Below are 18533 nucleotides of genomic sequence, written 5' to 3' on the forward strand. Positions count from 1 at the left end.
AAGAAACCAAAAAGCAAAGAAACACAGACATCCCCACAAGTTCAGGCAACTAGAAAGGGGGACACAGAAGCAGCAAACAGCCTTTCCAAGTTCAGCCCGATTTTCATTTCAACGCACTGGCACCGTTCCAATGTCCACGGTGCTTCTCCGCAAAAGGTTTGATGGTGCTTTGCTGGCTCATGTTGAGAAACAAGCTCTCTGGAGCTCTGGCTGCTGCTGCGAGGGACCAAGCAGCCCTTTGCTCTGGCCTGGCAGCAGAACTCCAGCACTCCCGTGGTATCATAAACTCGTTTTTCCTCATTCTAATTCACATAAACGCTGGTTACCAAACGTTAGCATCTTACCTGTCGGTGTAACAAATTACCGAGCTCCGGAGAGACAAACACCAGCAACGCTGCAAGTTGGGAACCTTCAGGATGGTGGAAAAATCAGGCTGCACCCCAATGGAGAACCACGATACGAGACACGAACGTCGCGGTGACGGCCGGGAACAGGCTCAGCAGCACCATCTTTCCTGGATCAACTTTAATCTGAGTTTATTTCCCAGGTCACTCCTCCCGATCCAGGCTCCTCAAGAGCTCCTGGTGAGCCGGGGCAGGTCCTCCTGCCAAAGCCACAGCCCAAACTCACCCAGCCAACACCACAGAAAGTCGACGAGAATATTTCCAATTATATTTCCGATTATATTGCCATGCTCTGCAAGGAACCTTCAAAAAAAGCAGTGGGCTCCCTCTGCTACAGAGTGGAAAGCACATATTACAGTAAAAAGCATTATGGTTAATTTTTCTCCCTTCATCTTAACTCACTCTTTCTTTGGCAACAACTTTTATGCAAAAGATAAGTTTTTCTAGGTTGGGAAATTTCAGATTTTATTTCTATTTAGCCTCAAATGATCCCCAAGCTCATTTCTTCACTTGCAGACTTTTTCCCCACTCTCTCTCTTTTTTTTTTTTTGCTTTCAGTCTTTCCTACAGTACTTCCTCCACTTTGGAATCACTTGAGAGTGACAACAATATTGAACAAACTGGGAATTTTCCAGTTTTGGCGAAAATTTGGAAAGTTACAGAACAGAGAAGTCAAAAAAGAAAAAGAAAGAAAACCATTTTTTTTCTTTAAAATACATTGACTTGCAAAGGGGAGAAAAAGCAGGAAAAAGGGGGAAATCAAAGCAGTTAAATATTTAAAATTATTTTTCTGCTCAATTTCAAACCTGAAATAAGGAACAAATCTGTTTTTTTTTTTCCACAGACACATGAGAACAATAAAAGGATAAAGTACACTGAGATTAAATAAGAAGGAAAAATATCTTTTTATACAGACAGAAAGTGACTGAGGAAAGCAGGACGCCCTTACATTCTCGAACACTCTTGGCAGCATCTACAGCCACCGAGAGCTTGTGCATCGCGGAGGCAGAGGCTGAGGGGGTGGGATCTGGGTTTGCTGGTCTCCTGGCTTGCAGGGCGTGGTGGCACTCCCTCACCTGGTCACCTTGGCAATGCCTTGGACCTCTGGCACTGCACGAAGCTCTCCCGGTGGCCCATACTAACACATGGTCCTCCCCCACAGTTTCCCACGATCCACAAGCTGGCAGCACTTCTGGAGGGTAGAACAGGTCCCCGTGTGGGTTGCTGGTGAGGCCCTGGAGGTCCCAGCAGCTCTACAAGTAGGTGGTGGCCTCTTGGCTCTCCCGCTCCCTGGCCTGTGCAACGGCGACGTTGATGCACTGAAGCCACTCCTCAGCGTTCTTCTCGTCTTTGGCTTTGAAGACATAGGTCTTGCTGTCGGTGAAGATCTCGAAGGCCCGGGGCAGGCTGCGGTCCCTGCGCTTCTTTGCCACCACCTTAACGCTCTGCACCTTGCTGAGCTCGATGGGGCAGTCGTCGGGGTCATCTTTCTGAAACACAGGGAAGACAGAACCAAGCTCGTCTGGTAGAACTTGCACCCTCTTAATAAACTGTTGGTGTCTCCAGAGCTGGGCCTGGAAACATCGCTCACGCGGGCAAACGCACCGATGGGGACATCCCAAAAGAGCCTCAGGGGAGTTAGAAATCCCATCCCACCCTGCCCTACCGAGCACCATCGGGTTTCATGGGCTGTTGTGGTCTACTGCACCCAACGGCCAAGGGTCCCCATGGATGCCCATGAGCTTTTCCTTCTCAGCACCCGCAGTCTGAAGTTCCAGCTTCAGCTTGGATGGGCTTGGATTTCTCCTTTCTCTGGCTTTTAATAACGGTGACCTCTGGCAACGGTGCCAGGCACCGCAGATGCTTCCCAGGTACAAACATCAGCCAGTGCTGGGGGACTCAAGAAATTTCTCTTAAGCAACGAGAAGCTGTCCCCCTTCCTAGAGCCTACACCCCAAAATGGAAGCAGCAACTCCTTTTGTGGGGTTTGAAAACAGGGCAGAAAAATGCAGCTTTTCACCCGGAGAGGTTGGCACGAGCCCCATGGCGGGGGCCAGCAGCTGGATGGGAAGACAGACCTCCTCCAGGACATGGGAGGTCCTGGGTTGCAAATGGCAGTGCCAGCACCGAGCTGTCACCTGCCCCATCCCCAGGTGCTGCTGCTGCTCCTTCTGGGACCACACATTTCTTGGTCTCATTCATTTTTGTTTCGGTGACCCTATCCCAGATCTGGGAAAGTTTCTTTAAATGAGTAACTACCCACTAAAATATTCAGTTCCAACCAAACAATGAAGTTCATCTCCAGCTTCACGTGGGGACAAACACTTCCAGAGCCATCGCTGGTGCATGGCCACGGGACCACCACAGTGACCCACCCTCCCCTGCTTCCACGAACACCAGTTAAAGCCTTTTTGACACAATTAGGCTGGTTCTGCACTGAAATCTGGCCTGGGGTAACCATCAGGGAAATCTCACAGAAAATGCCAAGCAATGACAGGCTTGAGAACAAAAACTTTGCACCCCACGAGCCAGACCCTCGCACTTTGAAGCCCATCTAGCAGAAACGATACACTCCTTCTGTTACCACACAGCGCTTGACCTCAGGTCGCTAAGAAAAGTTGATTTCACCCTCGGCACGATTCTGTGGAAGGAGTTACCACAGTTTTCCAGGAGTTCAGCACGTGGCTCTTTTTCAGACCTCTTGTATTTTGCTTTCCTCCTGCCTCCCCTTTTACCCCCCGGCCGTACGGTTGCTCACACAGAGCAAATATTGTCCACACAGTGACTCTGGCAGAGGGAAGGTTCATGGTGGGGCTCCAGAAATAAGCAGGCACGGCCAGCTGGCCACCTCACAATACCTCCTCTATGTTCCGTTTGTGTTTTTAAGGCAAGTCCAAACACCCACGCAGCACCCAGCCCTGCTCCACCACGCCAGAGGTGCCGGGGCAGAGCTGTCGCACCCGGCCAGGCGAGCGCCATCTGGCCACAGAGACCAAAACGAGCACCAGGAGGAGCTGGGCAGGAGCATCTGCCATGGTTTTAGTTGGCCACAGCAGCCTGCAGCCCTGCATCTTAAGATGCTTTCAGCACCCACGCCCAGCCAGTGAGGTGTGATGCTGCAGAGTGGACCTCCTGTGGGACCTGAATAATCACATTTTTATTCCCTGAACTGCTCATGCGAGGTTTCAGACCTCCAGCCCTGCTTAAAGGGCTTACAATTTTGCATTTGGTGCCTGCAACGGTCAGCTCTGGGGCACCTGTGCAACCTTAGCTGGTGGGCCCAGGGCTGCACCAGGCTGCAAACCCACGCGATGGTTAACGGCAGGACCCGGCTCTCCAATTTAGGCCCCAAAAGAAAAAAAAATAACAGAATATAACGACCGATTACCCAGGCGCAATCACCCCGCCGCCGTCCCCGGGGGGCTGGACGCCAGCCTGCCACGCTGACGAACCAGCCTAGGTATTTGCGGTCAACTTATAAAAAAAAAACAGCAAAGAAGCCTCGAATTTGCCAGTTAAAAACGGAAAGTTAGATTTACGCTGTTGAGCAAAATGTGCTGCTCAACCATCTAATTTGTCAGCTTCGGCAATTGACCTGCTAAAAAAATGAGAATTATTCCAACCCTCTTTCAAAACTGAGCACCAGCTGGTACTGAGCTGTAGCTACGGTAGCTGCGTGGATTAAACCGTTCTCAGAATCTGTCGAAACATCAGAAAAAGTCACGAGAAAGTAAGGAAAAGGCTGCTGCCCGAACTACCCGCTTTCAAAAGGATTGTGTTGTCCCACGAAAAGCACGTGTTCCTCCCGGGCAGGACACCCTGTTTGGCTATAATAGGAAGAAAACGCTCTTTTTGGATTATCTATTTATTTATAATAAAAATAAACACACTACTTTGCAGCGTGTTTGATGATTCATGTTGCAAAAAGAGGAAGAAAATCGGTTTCTAATCACTGAGAAGCACTAGCGGGCCAGGACTGGATTCAATTACCTGCTCTTCCACGCCCTGGGACACACTTGTCTCTGAGTCCTATCGGTACCAATTTTAAACAATTTCACAGAAATTTCAGCAGAATTTGCTTTAAAGACCCCTGTATTTCCTGCACGAATAACACCAATTATGAAAACGGAACGAGGGAATTTAACCATGCGGAGACCGCGGCAACGCCGAGCGGTTAAAAACCTCTGGGAGATGGTGTCGGGGAGGAGGTAAAGAGAGAAATCAAAGGGGCGGTCTTTCGACTTACGGATTTTCCTTTCCGAAAAAGCAGCTGGTTGCCAGCCAGAGTGAAGTAGCGAGTTTTCCACCTCTTGATAAACTTCCACCGGACTTGCTTCTCTTTAAGCTTGCCTTCCATCAGAGGTTGGCCGTCCTGATTTACAACTGGGGAGAGGGGAACACACAATGGGGGGGTTATTTCTGCCCTCCCTTTCCCCCCAGCCACAAGCCAGGCTTTTTGCTGCAGAGCAGGGAGGGTTTTTTTTAATTATTTTTTTTTGCATCAGCTCCAAGACCAGTTTTGCCTCCTGAGCTCCAGCATTCAGCTGTCATTTTGGAGACACCTCTCAGGTGGGGCTCTGCTCTCCATCACCCTTTCTATTCCCTTATCCATCCCGTACTTCTCCCCACCGTTATGCCTCCCAGTTGTTCCTCAGCCCTGCAATAATGATTTATAACCTTGGGCAATTAAAAACAGGCATTTGTGAACTTCTAACCCAAAACATTCTAGGGCTTTACGTTGTCTCCGAGCTTTAATCCACGCTCTGGAGTTCTGTGCAACAGGCATCACTGCTCCCTTCCTCACCCTCCCGAGACACAGCTCCTCCTTCCCTTGGGAAAAGGACGTGTTTGTTATCAGCCCTCCCTTACCCAACACTGGAGCAATAGCCCCGCGTTTTGTAGAGCTCAGTCCCTGCTACAGCTTCATCCTCTTTTCTAGTTCTTTCTTTAGGGATATTTCAAAAGTCTGGTAAAGTTAGCGACCCATTTTGTGAAAAATAATCCTTACGACAAACCCAGAGGCACTCACATCCTGTAAATCTCCCAGCACCAACCGGTTGGGAGTGTGATGTTTCCTATCACTGCCATGTTTCTAAAACAATAATTTAATCTGACATCTGGACTGCAAAGGCCAGAGCAGCTCACGGCTCAGCGCCTAGGGACAGACCCAGTGTTTGCCGTGCTCCCTCAGGAAAAACTGGGGCTTTTTTCCTCATGTTATCCATTGAAGACATATTTTACCACCGCTAATGCCGTCTTTACGGAGCCCACTTTAAATACCAGGTGGGTAAAACTCTGCCCAAGCCCAAGATGAGGAAGGAGGAGAGATGCAAAAGCTCCTGTTGCCTTGATGACCTGAGCTACAGCGCAAGAGCAATCTAAAATGTAATTAAAAATACATAGTTTGCAGTATAGAGTTCAATAATGGCTGCGATTGTTACGGGAGCAGAAACACAGGCACGCTCCGCGTCCTTACCCGCGGCTCAGCCCCTTCCCAGTCCCTCCATCTTCCTTAGTGGGCTGGAGAGTGACTCTAGCTTGCTTTAGAAAAATAACTCATGTTTGTCACTATAGATTTTCCTTCAGTCAATTCCCTTACATGAGTAAAACCCAGATTAAGTCTCTAAGGAAAAGGAAAGAAATGCTTTTCCTCTCTTATTGCAAAGTTATTGCTATATTCAGAATTAATTTCAGAATTCAAATCACTAGGCAAATAGCGGGGAGATCAGCGACCAAGGGCATCACCATGGGCTTTGAACCACGACCGCAGAGCAACCTCAAGCCACTGCCCATGGAGCAAAAACTGGACAGATCCTTTAATGCCACAGCTGCTTTTCTTTTTCCTTTCTATTTTTACACCAACAGACAGGACGCAATGGATCGGATGGGCCGCGGAGCGAGCCAAGGCACGAGCAGCCTGAGAATGGATGGTTTTTTTGATGGGATGTTTGCCTTGAAGCCCTTCCCAGCATCTGTCAGATGGGCAGTTATCCTCTGGCTGGATGTACTCACATACCTTAGCGAGAAAGTTTATCCAGTAACGCTTCTTCTCGAAAGCATTCGCTAGTGCCTGTGCCTGAGCTTTTCAAAGCCCCAGGCTCGGAAGGTCGGTGCAGTGCTGAGCAGCCACCAAAGGCAGCACCTGGGGTTTCAAGGGCTATAAAGCCTCTGCCCAGCAGAGGATAAACAAGCAATGCAAATACAACGCGTCAGATTTAGATAAATAACGTGGGTTTTTCTCCCCCACAGTGTTGTTGATGTTGGCAGCAAGGCAGCCTTCGGGGGTCTTCTATTGCAATTTCCTCGAGGAAGGGCTCTAAATATTTCTGTAGATAGGGAGATTTTGGAAGGAGATGGACTGAATGAAAGGGGGAGCTGGCCAAGTTTCAGCTTTGATGGGAATGGCAGCCGTGATTTCCACGATAAGAACAGGTCACGCCGCTCCTCGCAGCCCCTCTTCTGTCTATTTTCGTGCCGGCACCAGTGCGTTACGCCACCCAACCTGGCATGGGATGAAGTAAAATGGGGGCTTGCTTTCTCCTTGCGTAATTTTCGTCACTGCCCAAAATGGCACAAATTTACTGGGCAGCTCATCTGGGGCTGCACCAGTGTCGCGACATGCTCTTTAGCGGGACAGAGACACATTTTACAGTCCGCCTCTTAATAAAAACTTGGCAGTTGTGTTAAATATTGTTTTCAGAACTACTACAGAGACACATTTTCACTTCTTTCAGAAATTTCCTCAACTGACAATTTTTTTTTTCTGCCCAGCCTTTCAGAGAAGCATGGCCAGGGTGGAGGCTGTTTTCAAATGAATATTCGGTTTATGCAAAAATCCTGGAAATGGGACTAAGAAAGTGCAAAGCTGAATTACCTGACAATGTGTTGACGGCCATAAAATCCTGCAGAGGTGCATATCCCATTTTCTAGACAAGAGAAGCAGTATTCTGTGGCAAAGCTCCCCGAGAACAATGAACACTCACCAGAGCAGAAATCAGCTGAAATCCAGTTTACACAGGTAACCAGACGCACACAAGAAATTATCATCAGATGCAGTTGAACAACAAAAAAAAACTGCTGGAGAAAATACTAATCCATTCTCAGCAAGGAAAAAGCTAGAGGGGTTTTTTCAGATTTTTTTTTTTTCTGAAAAAATGCCTGATCAAATTTCTAACAACAATATACAGGGTAATATCCCTGTTGTTCCCATAATTTGCTGTTCACGTGGGCGTTCTCTTGGTGGAGAATGTTTCCTCACTGTGAGAACAGGCAGTTTGGTGTCTGGAAATGACCATCTCAGCAGCGCGTGGGTGATAATCAAGGGGCACGGCTCCTACATGGTGTCCCAAGAAAAAGTTTCGGAACCTCTACGACAAAGTCTGCCCAAGTGAGAGACAGAGAGCAAAGAGCTGCAAAGAGCAGCACCAAGAAGCAAGCTTTGCTGGAGCGTGCATAAAAGGAAGAGGAGAGAACTTCACTTCAATTAAAAAATGAGGAAGACGGGACAGGAAAAGCATTTTTACTCCTACATGACAGTGGTAAAGGAGTCATAATGCACACGGTGACTTCCAGAGCGTGGTGACAGCTGTATAAACATCTGGATACAGCAAAAGAAGAACGGGATAAGAAAAGACAATTAAATGCTCAGTGGTTGGGTCTTGTGCATCTACCTGGTTCCGGGCCCCACGGGAATGGCTTCAATACCATTTCAGACTTTAACCTAAAAAGCACAAAAGGTTCAGGGACCAGAAGACACTGAAATGGTTGGTGGTCAGGAATACAATGTGAGAAAGGAAGTGAATGTGCAGTTTTGGCCTGAAGTGGATTTTTATGGCCAAAATCTTTCAAAAGCAGGATTTACTGCAGAAATGCTGATATTTCTTTGAGGAGCCGGTGTCTGGAAGCAACGCTGACGGAGCGCTTCTCGTGTGCATCCACAGAGAAGCCCGTAGGGGATTCTGATGTCAGCTTCCAAAGTCGTCGTAATGAATCTGAAGCCACTATGTCTGAGGGTCTGATTAGACGAGAAAGATTCATGAAAGATAAGAATGAAGCTCTTTTCCAATATTTTTCTAAGTCATTTTGCTTATTTTCACTGCGGTTAGCTTCACAGCATTGCGGAATAATTCAGCTGGAAGAGAGCTCAAGGCGTCTCTCATCCAACCTCCTGCTCAAAGCAAGGTCACCTACAGGGTCACACTAGGTTGCTCGTGGGTTTATCCATCCGGGACTTGAAAATCTCAACAACATCTCAAGGCAAGCGGTTCCAACGCTTGATCGTCCTCATGGTGGGAAAGTTTTCCCTGGTCGACTGCTTGAACCTCTCTGGTTCCAATTTGTGCCTTGTATGTCCCTCGCCCTCCCACCACAAAAAGAGCCTGCCCCCATCCTCCTGATGACTTCTGGCAGGGGTGGGCAGAGCACTACGAATTCCATCATGAGCTCTGCCTGCACCGGCCCCTGTCCCTCAGCCTCCCCGACCAGGGCAAGATCTTCAGCCCCCAAACATCGTGGTGGAGCCTGTCCCAATCCCTACTGGGACTTTACTCTGTCCCCACTGTGGCCATTCCATACCTGCCGTGTGCAGAGTAGGAGTAAGTGCTGAGAGCTCTGCTAGGGAGGGACATCCTGAGTAAAACCGTGCTGCCTTGGGAAGGCAGAGCTTTACTTTTCGGTCTGAATCTTCCCCAAACCAAACTCAGTTTCTGGAGACCTCCCAGGGCTTTGCAGGGCAGGGTTACTCGAAAGAAGTATCTGCTCTTCTAATGCAGGCAGGAGATCTTTTTTAAAAAATGCCATCAGCTGCCAATTGGAATGAGCACATTCCTTATGCACGTATAAATTACTGGAAAATTATGCCTACTTTCGTTTTCTTCACCTTGCATGAACAGGGACAAATTAAAAGACTTCAGAGAAGCGATAGAAGAATGATTACAAACTGATCTTTTATAGGATTGTTCATATCACAGGGAAACTAATGAATTGCATTCTCCTTCATTTGCCCAAGCAAAGATCAAGATGTGACATGATAAAGTCCACAAACAGATTTTCTGCAGTAGCAGGGAAGGGCATAATGTGATGCGCTATTTAGAGGCAGGCTAGAAAAAAACTCACATTTTAACAGTGCAGTTAAATTACCTGAGCAACAACTTAGGCATGTCGTGGGTTCTCCTTCACTTGACTTTTAAAAACCGGCTGTAGACATCTTTAGAAAAAGACGCAAAAGTAATACACATCAAAGAGAAAGCATTTCTTTGACATAAGCATTATTAGACTGGATTCTTTGACTACTGTTTTGCAGAAGGTCGAACCAGGTGATTGCAGCATCTCTGGTTTGGAATCGTGTGTGGTGGAACGCTGACATGGACGTGAGATCTTTAGCTTGAGAAAAGGAGTTCAAGGATTTAAAAGGTTATGTTTACTATCCTTTTCTGCAGAATGCACAATAAAGCCACAAGTATTAACCCAACCTCAAAATGAAAAATTATGAATCAAAACACCCATTGCTTCTTAAACATCCTCAATATAGAGGCACTAACTCCAAATTCCATTTACCCCTGAATAGAACCCACTGATTTAAGTGTCCGTGGAAATTATTTTCCATTCATTGTATTTTGCTTTCCTTGCAGAACTAGAAAGCAGCAAGCTTTAAGTACCTTGGGTACTGAATAAAAAGTAAAAACCCTCCAAACTCTTCCAAGATGAACTCAAGACACATAAAACCCAAAGCATTAAATCTTGCATTTGCTGAAACATAAAATCATCCACAAAAATTCAGTCCAGTCACAAGTGATCTCGATGATAATCAACTCCTCTTAACTTAGAAGAATGGAATGTGTGGGTGGCAAGCAGACGAAGATAAATGCAATTAACCTAAGGGAACAGAGATTCGTTCTCATTAATCATCACATTCGGTTTTGTCGAAAACCTGGAAAAGGACACGGCACCGAAAGCCACTTCTGATAATTTTCAAGCAAGAATTAGAGCTGGGATATTTTGGTTCACTGGAGAATCACCACTGCTAGCGAAAGATAAATGTGTTCAGAAGTTAATGTGGTGTAGGCTATTCTGAGCAAATTGCTTGTTTTAAAGAGGAATTCATTAAAATAAAAAATCAAACAAAACACCCAAACCTTCTTTTTACCCGAATCATTGCCCATGGGCACAACGTCTCTTCTGCAGCCCACAGGGATTACTGCAATTTCTTTGTGAGCTTCCAGAGTAGGGAGTGTGCTGCAATTCCCTGTGTCTGTCAAGTGGTTTTACTGAAGTGTGTGTGCGTGTGTGTGTGTGTGTGAGTGTGTGTGAGTGTGTGTGAGTGTGCAAGAGCTCGTGAAGCCAACTGTCAGCACAGGAGGTGACGCTGAAATGAGGCTCTCAGAGGTCAGCTTTTCCTAACAGGAGGCATACACTGTGGTTACCACAATTTCAAGTGCCTTTTTTCTGTTCTTGAATGGTCGTCATTTAAAATAAAAATAAAAATAGCACAACCAGCTTTTCCTGGCTCTGAGACCAACTGCTGAGTCAGGGCACGTACGTGAGCTCAAGCAGATGAGCAGGATTTGTAGGAATGCTCTTCCTGGGTGGCAGGAACAAACAATTCGGGATGATTTAACAGCACTTCTGGAAAACTGTGGTTGTATAAGAAATGCTTTGCAGTCAAAAGAATGCATGAGAAATGCTCAAACTTTCTCTGGGCTAATTGCCACTTTGGGTACATCCACCACGGTGCTTAAGCAGAACTGCCTCTCTCCTCACGAACTCAGCCTCCGAGCATAGCCCAGCTCCAAAAATCTTCCCGGCTCCAAAAATCCTCCCAGCTCCATCCCAAAAAAGCCTCGTGGATCTGGCATCCTAAGGCTTTATGGCACAATGCTTTCCTAAGTCTGGAGGATAAATGGCATCTTGCAACACGGCATCCAAAAAATGCAACAAAACCCAACATTAACCGAAAACAAAAGACAATAATAGAAAAAGAATTTGCCTCTGAATTCCTTCTTTAAGAAGAATTTGGTTGCTAAAGAGCATTGCTGAGAGGGAGAAATTACTTTCTTCCAAAAGTATTTGAGATTTCAAAGGGTCTGTCCCACTGGGGAATGAAAAGATGTTTTACAGCCTTTACGTTTCTTACCAGCCTGAGGAGAGCTCTGAATCCTCTTTCTTGTCTCAGATCCTATAAACCTCCAAAAACCCTGGAGTGTCTCCCCCTCCTGTACAACTTCTCCCGGCTGCCCCAGCTCTGCATCACCAATATGAAAGTGAATTTGTCATTTGTTATTCCACTGAGCACTATCTCCCACATTCCTTCACCTCAGCTTTCATATTAACCATTCAATACTTGATTTCCATGGACTTCTAAAGGCAAATCCTGATATTCACAATATGCCTTTCTTACAAATTTCTTCTTAAACTGAGACATAAAAAGGATGGCTCATGAAAAGGACATTTCTGTGCCCAGTTCCTCCTGCTCCTGACCAAACTCAGAGGCGTCCTGGAACTCAGCCCTGGCTCTAAAACACAGGGTGAAAGGTCATTTCGGAGAAGCTGACATTTATTAAAGCCTTCTCCCTCCTCTCCTGGGCTGTGGCAGGAGAGCCAGCCCGGTGCCTGGGCAGCAAGAAGGACGTTCTTCCAAATGTCCAGGCACCCTCTCTGGTACTCAAGAAAAGGCAAGCAAAGCCTCCAGTTACTGCATGTGCTGAGAAGGCTCTATTTACATTTGTTTCCATTGGGCTTTAGCAGATGTCACACAGATTCAAGCCAGATAAAAGGTAAACTGAAAATAAACCCACCCTACCCTATTTGTTTTTCTCCTCTCAGAAGAGGCAGGAACCACGAGGAGCGATGTGACCGTCTCCCTCAACTCTGCTGAGACACCGCAACACCGAATCTACAACCTACAGCACTGTGGCGTCATTTTTCACCCGATGAGGAAGCGAGAGGCGGCACATCCCACCCCCTAATGCTCCCCCTTCCCAAGCGTCAGGCAGGGTTTGTGGTTCATGCCACTTGAGACGTGAGTTTGAGCGCTCTCCAAACAGACTCGAGAGCCTCTGGTCGGTGGGACAGAGATGGTCCCTGCTGTCATAGCCTCTTGTACCAACCCGCGAGCACTGAAGAGCTCCCTGGGAAATGCTGCCTGCTGTCATAGAGTCACAGAGTCAAAAGACCTCTAAGATCATCAAGTCCAACCATCAACCCAACACTGCCATGATCACTAAACTTCGGTGCCACAGCGACACGTTTTTCCAAACACCTCCAGGGATGGAGACTCCACCACTGCCCTGGGCAGCCTGTTCCAGTGTGTCACCACTCTTTCAGTACAGAAATTTTTCCTAAAATCCCATCTAAATCTCCCCTAGTGCAGCTTGGGGCCATTTCCTCTTGTCCTACTGCTAGTAACTTGGGAGAAGAGACCAGCATCCACCTCGTAGCCTTTTATCGCTGTTTGCCTTGATTTCAGACCCATTTGAAAATCTCAACTCCTTTTCCTTGTAGCTTGACATACATCTATCACTGACGTGAGGGACAAACCACAGCAAGACCATGGTACTGGGATGAAACTTCAGCTCGAAGGGTGATTTCTTTTATGGTTGGTGAGTCCCATGAGAGTGGTGGAACGAGGAAGATGTTTGAACACCCGTGAAATGAGCATGGGCAGCAGGGGCCATGGCACTCTTGCAAGACTTACTAAATTCAGGGTTGATGAAATTATAAAGAGATGCTAGCTGCTAAAATAAATAGCTGAAACAGCCAATTATTCAAAGGCTTGGCCAAAAACATTCCAAAATTCTTGGCCAGAATTGTGCAGATTTTTTACAGAGTGGCAAAAACCATCCAAGGAAGAAAGCCATTTCTCTGGATTTCGGTGCACTGATCTAAAACACATGGATGTTAGAACACTTCAAAAAATAAAAAAATAAAAAAAGTCACCAGGATCTTTTACCTGGGAAAAAAGATGTGTTTTCCACTCACTCCACCTTCTAATATGGCTGAAGTATTAGGGCTGATTTTAAGCATTGCCTTGTTCTAAGAAGATGCATCCTATGGATTTGATTGTATTTAAGCAGCTAATTCTGAGAACCTAGAAGAGGTGGATTGGGCGTGGTGCCCATGCCAACGTCCCCTGACCTGTGGCACCTCCAAAGGACCTGGGACATGGTCCAGCAGGTGCAAGTGTCTTGTCTGGACACTGCGAGATGGGTGCAGATCACTCCCACTCCCCAGGGGCTGGCAGCTACACAGATTTGTGAGTCTCGGTTACTTTTGGATTGTAACGTTCTAAGCACACCTCACGTCGGGTTTGTGCTTGATCATCTCTCGTCGGAGATGCTGGGAAGAGAGGAGTTTGATGGGGAAGCCCAATTAAAACAGCCCCTGCCCGTGCTATGCTGGAGAGTTTGCTTCCCCTTTTCCCCAACCCCTGCGACCCTCAGCAGGGACACAGCCGAGCCCGCCAGCGAGGGGGGAAGACCCTTACCCGTTGCCTTTTCAGGGTTATTGCACATGAAGCACTGCCAGGCTCCCGCTTCCTCGCTGTAGCCGAATAAATCGAAGAACCTCACTTCTTCCAGGTGCATCTGCACGTGGTCCAAGTCCTATGGAGAAAAGGTCCTATCGTGAGGAAAACCCAAACTCGCTCACAAGGGGAACCGCCGTGCGCTTCACAGCTCATAACCCGAAGGCACGGACAGATGGGTAGCGGGTGCTGGCTGGTGTCCTCCTGTCCAAACAGATCCCCCATCAGAGCGGGAGTCGGTTAGCTGGGGACAGCTTTATTTTAATTTATTTGTTATACTCTTTCTTTATCTGTTTATTTAAAAGAAAGAGTAGAGGCTCTGAACCCTCGCGAGAAGCACCAAGACAAATGTTTAGTGGGAAAGTTAATAGGAACCTTTCCAAAAACGCAGCAGAACGACGGGACTGATGTAGCTCACACAGAACCCACCCAGGTGAACGTGACATTTTTCTGCCAGGGAAGTAAGAACTATGCATCTGCAAAGTAAACAGTGTCTGACTTGATCAAAGCAACCTACAGAGAGCGTGCTTGCAGCTCCAAGTGTGGGAAAAGCCAGAGGATAATCCTTCTGAAGTAATTAATAACACTGTATAATTCAGTGTATTTAACCCCCCGTTATTTAATTTCAGAGCAGTTTGCCAGCTCGCAGTTAAACAAATGTTGGTGTTAAATAGCAGCAACCAAGTCGCTCACTGCAAACACAAAGGGACTTGCCAGGACCACTCGGAAAACACAATTTATTTGTGCGAGGTTTTCACGGATCTGCAGCGCTGCACGCTGCAGCCCAAAGAAAACACGGATTTACGCAGTCGGTGGGGAAAATACCCTCCCTTCCCAGGGACACCAGTTCATCGCACTGAACAAGGCTGTGGACAGAGTTGTCCCATTTAGGACCTCGAAAGATCACCTAGTCCAGCCCCGGAGTGGGGAGCACAACTCGCATCACCTGAGAAGCTCCGAGCGACAAAGGTTTTTCTTCCCTTTCCAGCAGGAACACGCTGAGAAATGGGCTTCACAACACACGTGAAAGCAATGGTCCCACCATGAAGGTCTCAGACACATGTTGGCTTTGTTTGCGAGAGGGCAGCAGCCCCTCAGCCCAACTCTTCTCTCCATCCTGGCGTGGGAGATGGTCCCCTGCCCTCCCTGGCTGCCTTGATGGGCTCCCTCTGCAATTCCTCAGAGAATCACAGAATGGTTTGGGCTGGAAGACTCCTCATAACTCATCTCATTCCAACCCCCTGCCCTGGGCAGGGGCACCTCCCACCAGAGCAGGTTGTCTCCTGATGCCTCCTGTTTGCCCCAGCACGCTCAAAACTGCTTTATACAACTTTTTTTTGCTCTGTAATCACTCCTTATACATTCCTGAAGTTCCTGTTTTCCTCCAAAGGGGAATCCTGTACATTCAAGGAATTTAACTGTGCAGGGGCCAGATGGGCAAAATAACGACAATCCTGCTCTCATGGGGTCCGTGCAAGACATTATAAGGGCACAACGAGGACTGAACAGAAACCCTAGGAGCTTCTCCATCCTGCGAAAAAAAGACCTTTCAGTGGCTGCATGAGCCAACTCTAGACTGAAAGGGGACAAATATCATGGAAATACCAACGCGACAATCGTTCTTTTCCACTCTGTGCTCTAGTACGCTTGAAATAACCTGCAAAAAGCCATTTATTTCAGGAGGGGAAGCATGGCGAGAAAGCCTAATTGGAGAGGAGAGGTTTATCTTGTCCCCGTGCTCCATCGTCTTGAAAATTTCAGCGACTCCACTGTGAAAACGCGGAGCTCCTTTGTGCTGCGTAAAACTGAGATGGCAAAAACAAAGGCGAGGGTAGAACAGAACTTAAAAATGTTAATTATTCTCTCGCAGGGCTGCTCAACAAAAGACTCTCTCAAGGCATTGCATGGGGCTCGTAAAGTAGTCACCATCTCACTCTTCTGACGCAGCAGGAGCCAACACAAAGAATTCAGCAACAAGCTCAGAACGGGCTTAGTTTTTGTAACGTGGCCCGTGCAGACTTTGATAAAGAACTATGAAGCAACGGAACGGAAATCTGCAAGGATGTACATCTGGAAACGCTTTACTTCTGGCACACCATAAGCCATGCTGTATAAATATTTTCTGTGGCACGATCGGGGCTGCCCAGTGAAACACGACATGAGCCAGGTATTCGCTGCCATTCCTTGCACGCGCACCCTGGGCCAAAACTCCAGAATCGCTTACGGTGATATAAATCTGAAACAATTTCTCAGAATTTGCTCCGGAACAAATCGTTGAGGCAACAGATTTTTTTTTTCCTTCACGTTTGTAAAACTCTTTAGGATACATATTGAAAAAAAAAAAGGTCTAAATTCCTCAGTTTGAATAAAATACTCAGATATTGCTGCCACACCATGCATAAAACTCGATATAAATTATAATACAAGCTGCTGACACTGAGTTTATATCAAAAATATTTTAAATTGGAAGTGTTATGCTTACTGAAACAACCACTCCCCCACAATTTTTCTTCCTGGCAGAGGAATAGTATTAACAACTACAATAATTTTTTTGAGTTGTTCACAATATTTGAAGTTCTATTAGCAATGGGAAGAATTTCTGCAACAAAAAAAATCACATTACTGCCAAAGCTTAGTCTGTCAAGCAACGTAAGGACTTGGTCATGATAGGAGTGCTCCGGCTAGGTTTTTGGGGAATATAAAAGCTAAAGGAAATCCTTCTTTATGGCAGGCCTAGGTCTGGCTCCCAGAAAACTTGATGAGGCTTTTCTCAGAAAACCAAATGGAAATTGCACTAAAAACAACTCCAGATTCTGTATTAATAAGCAAAACCAAACTGGGGAGAGTTAATCCAGCTGCATACTGCAGAGACTAGGGCTGAATATTCAAGTCTTTTACCATCTCAGATGCCTTACATCTGCCTGGCTGCCTTCAGCCCCCGCAGGCTGTTGGGCAACCCGCAGCTCCCCGAGTTTCCAAACTTCAGTTCACTGCTTAACTCGTTAAACCAGTGAAGATCACTATCTCAATTTCCAGCTCGGCTATTTTTGGGATCTCGGAGATACTGTCACGAAGTGACGGAAGATCCCCAAATAGGTCAAACGTATCTGAGCAGTAGTAGGATTACGCAACTGATGCAACTGAAGACTAATCGCTTTTCTAGGGCGCTGGATGGGTTTTGTAGACTTGGTGTGCATGATGCACTCCGTCTAATCCCACCCATGAAGGCAAGCTCTTCCCTAAGCTCTTTATTCACCCCAAACTCTTTCACACTCCACCAGCTCCAATGTTCGACGAGTAGATCTTGGCCCGGACACAAGTTAAGCCAGTATTGAAGGGAGAAGCGGTTCTAATGCCTTCGGATGAGTCAGGCTAAGATTTCAATAGCAGCTAAAAGACTTAGCGCAAGCTCCGCTGTGTCGAAGTAAAACTGGTCCACGAGCTGGATCTCAGCTGTGGGGATCCTGTACTCCTCCTATGAGCCGCAGCAGGAGCTTCCACTTCAATGCAACGTTATCTTGGGGGTTCAGAAGGTGCTCCTAACAAAACTCCCGCGTTTAAATCAGCCGTAGCCGTGGCAAATTAATCTCATTCGGTCAGACATCTCCACACGCGCAATATTCCGGGAGAGGATGTTTGAAAATCGTGTTTGACAATTCGCTTCATCCAATCGAGCGGGATGGAGATGTTGAGGAATAAACAGATACTTGTTTTACAGTCCTGAAGCACCCTTTTACAAGAATTCTGAATAATTGCTTTGAAATAACATTGCTGAAATCCTGCAGACAGTAAACAGCTCTGAAAGAGTAATCTTTTCAACCAGCGCGAGTAACTAATGGCGCATGTGCCAATGATCATTTCCATTAAATCTACGTCTGCATTTAACTAGGTGAGTTTCCAAGTGGGTGCCAAATGGTCCATAGTGCAGCTAATCTGGATCTCGAGCTTGAAGCTACAAGCAGGTGAAAAAAGTATAAATCCATATGTAGCATCACTAGTGAGCTTGTTTATCATGATTTGAGCACAGCAAACACCTGCTGTAGCTTGTTATAAAGGTCTTTGTGCACCTCTTCTAAAAGAAAGGGCAAAGTTCTACTTTTTTTTTTTTTTCCTGAGGGAAAAAACCAAAACAACTTACCTTTTGGTGTGGAAATGTGGACTGGATCATGGCAGTTTCAAAACTGTGTGTCCCCTTGAGCTGCGTCTTCTCCCACAGGGCCTTAAGGACTTGCACGGAATTACTGTGTATGGACAAAGGTTCTGCAAACAGGCTCTGAAGAAAATGTTGAAAACAGGATTTCAAGCATTTTTTTAACTTGCTGACAAGGAGAATCTTGTTTTTACAGTGGGACAGCCATGGAGCAGCCAGGGATAAGTTCATTTCCCTGTACAGAGTTACGCTGGATCAATATGCACACAATTAGATAAACCCTCAAATATTGCATTTCCTTTAGGGCTTTCCTTGCTGTATGTTACAAGTGTCTAAATATCTGCGGCTCCGCAAAGATTATCTATCAACCAGCACGACACACAGCAGCTTACATGCCATTTCGGCGTGGGAATGCAAGTTTATTGAAACGCACATGGCAGCACTGGCCTCTGCGAACCAG

General features: G+C 46.7%; 1 protein-coding gene across 1 annotated transcript; it reads right to left on the minus strand.

Annotated features, from left to right (window-relative positions):
* Positions 1-1657: 1657 nt before the first annotated feature.
* Positions 1658-18196, minus strand: LOC104280534 (ventricular zone-expressed PH domain-containing protein homolog 1-like; the record flags this gene model as incomplete). Its single annotated transcript, XM_009878207.1, has 4 exons — positions 1658-1894; positions 4651-4787; positions 13885-14002; positions 18062-18196. Coding segments are annotated over 4 exons (627 nt in total), but the record flags the coding sequence as incomplete, so codon positions are not given.
* Between the last annotated feature and the right edge of the window lie 337 nt (positions 18197-18533).

This window comes from Apaloderma vittatum, unplaced genomic scaffold (genome assembly GCF_000703405.1).
Source record: "Apaloderma vittatum isolate BGI_N311 unplaced genomic scaffold, ASM70340v1 scaffold29071, whole genome shotgun sequence".
NCBI lineage: Eukaryota > Metazoa > Chordata > Aves > Trogoniformes > Trogonidae > Apaloderma > Apaloderma vittatum.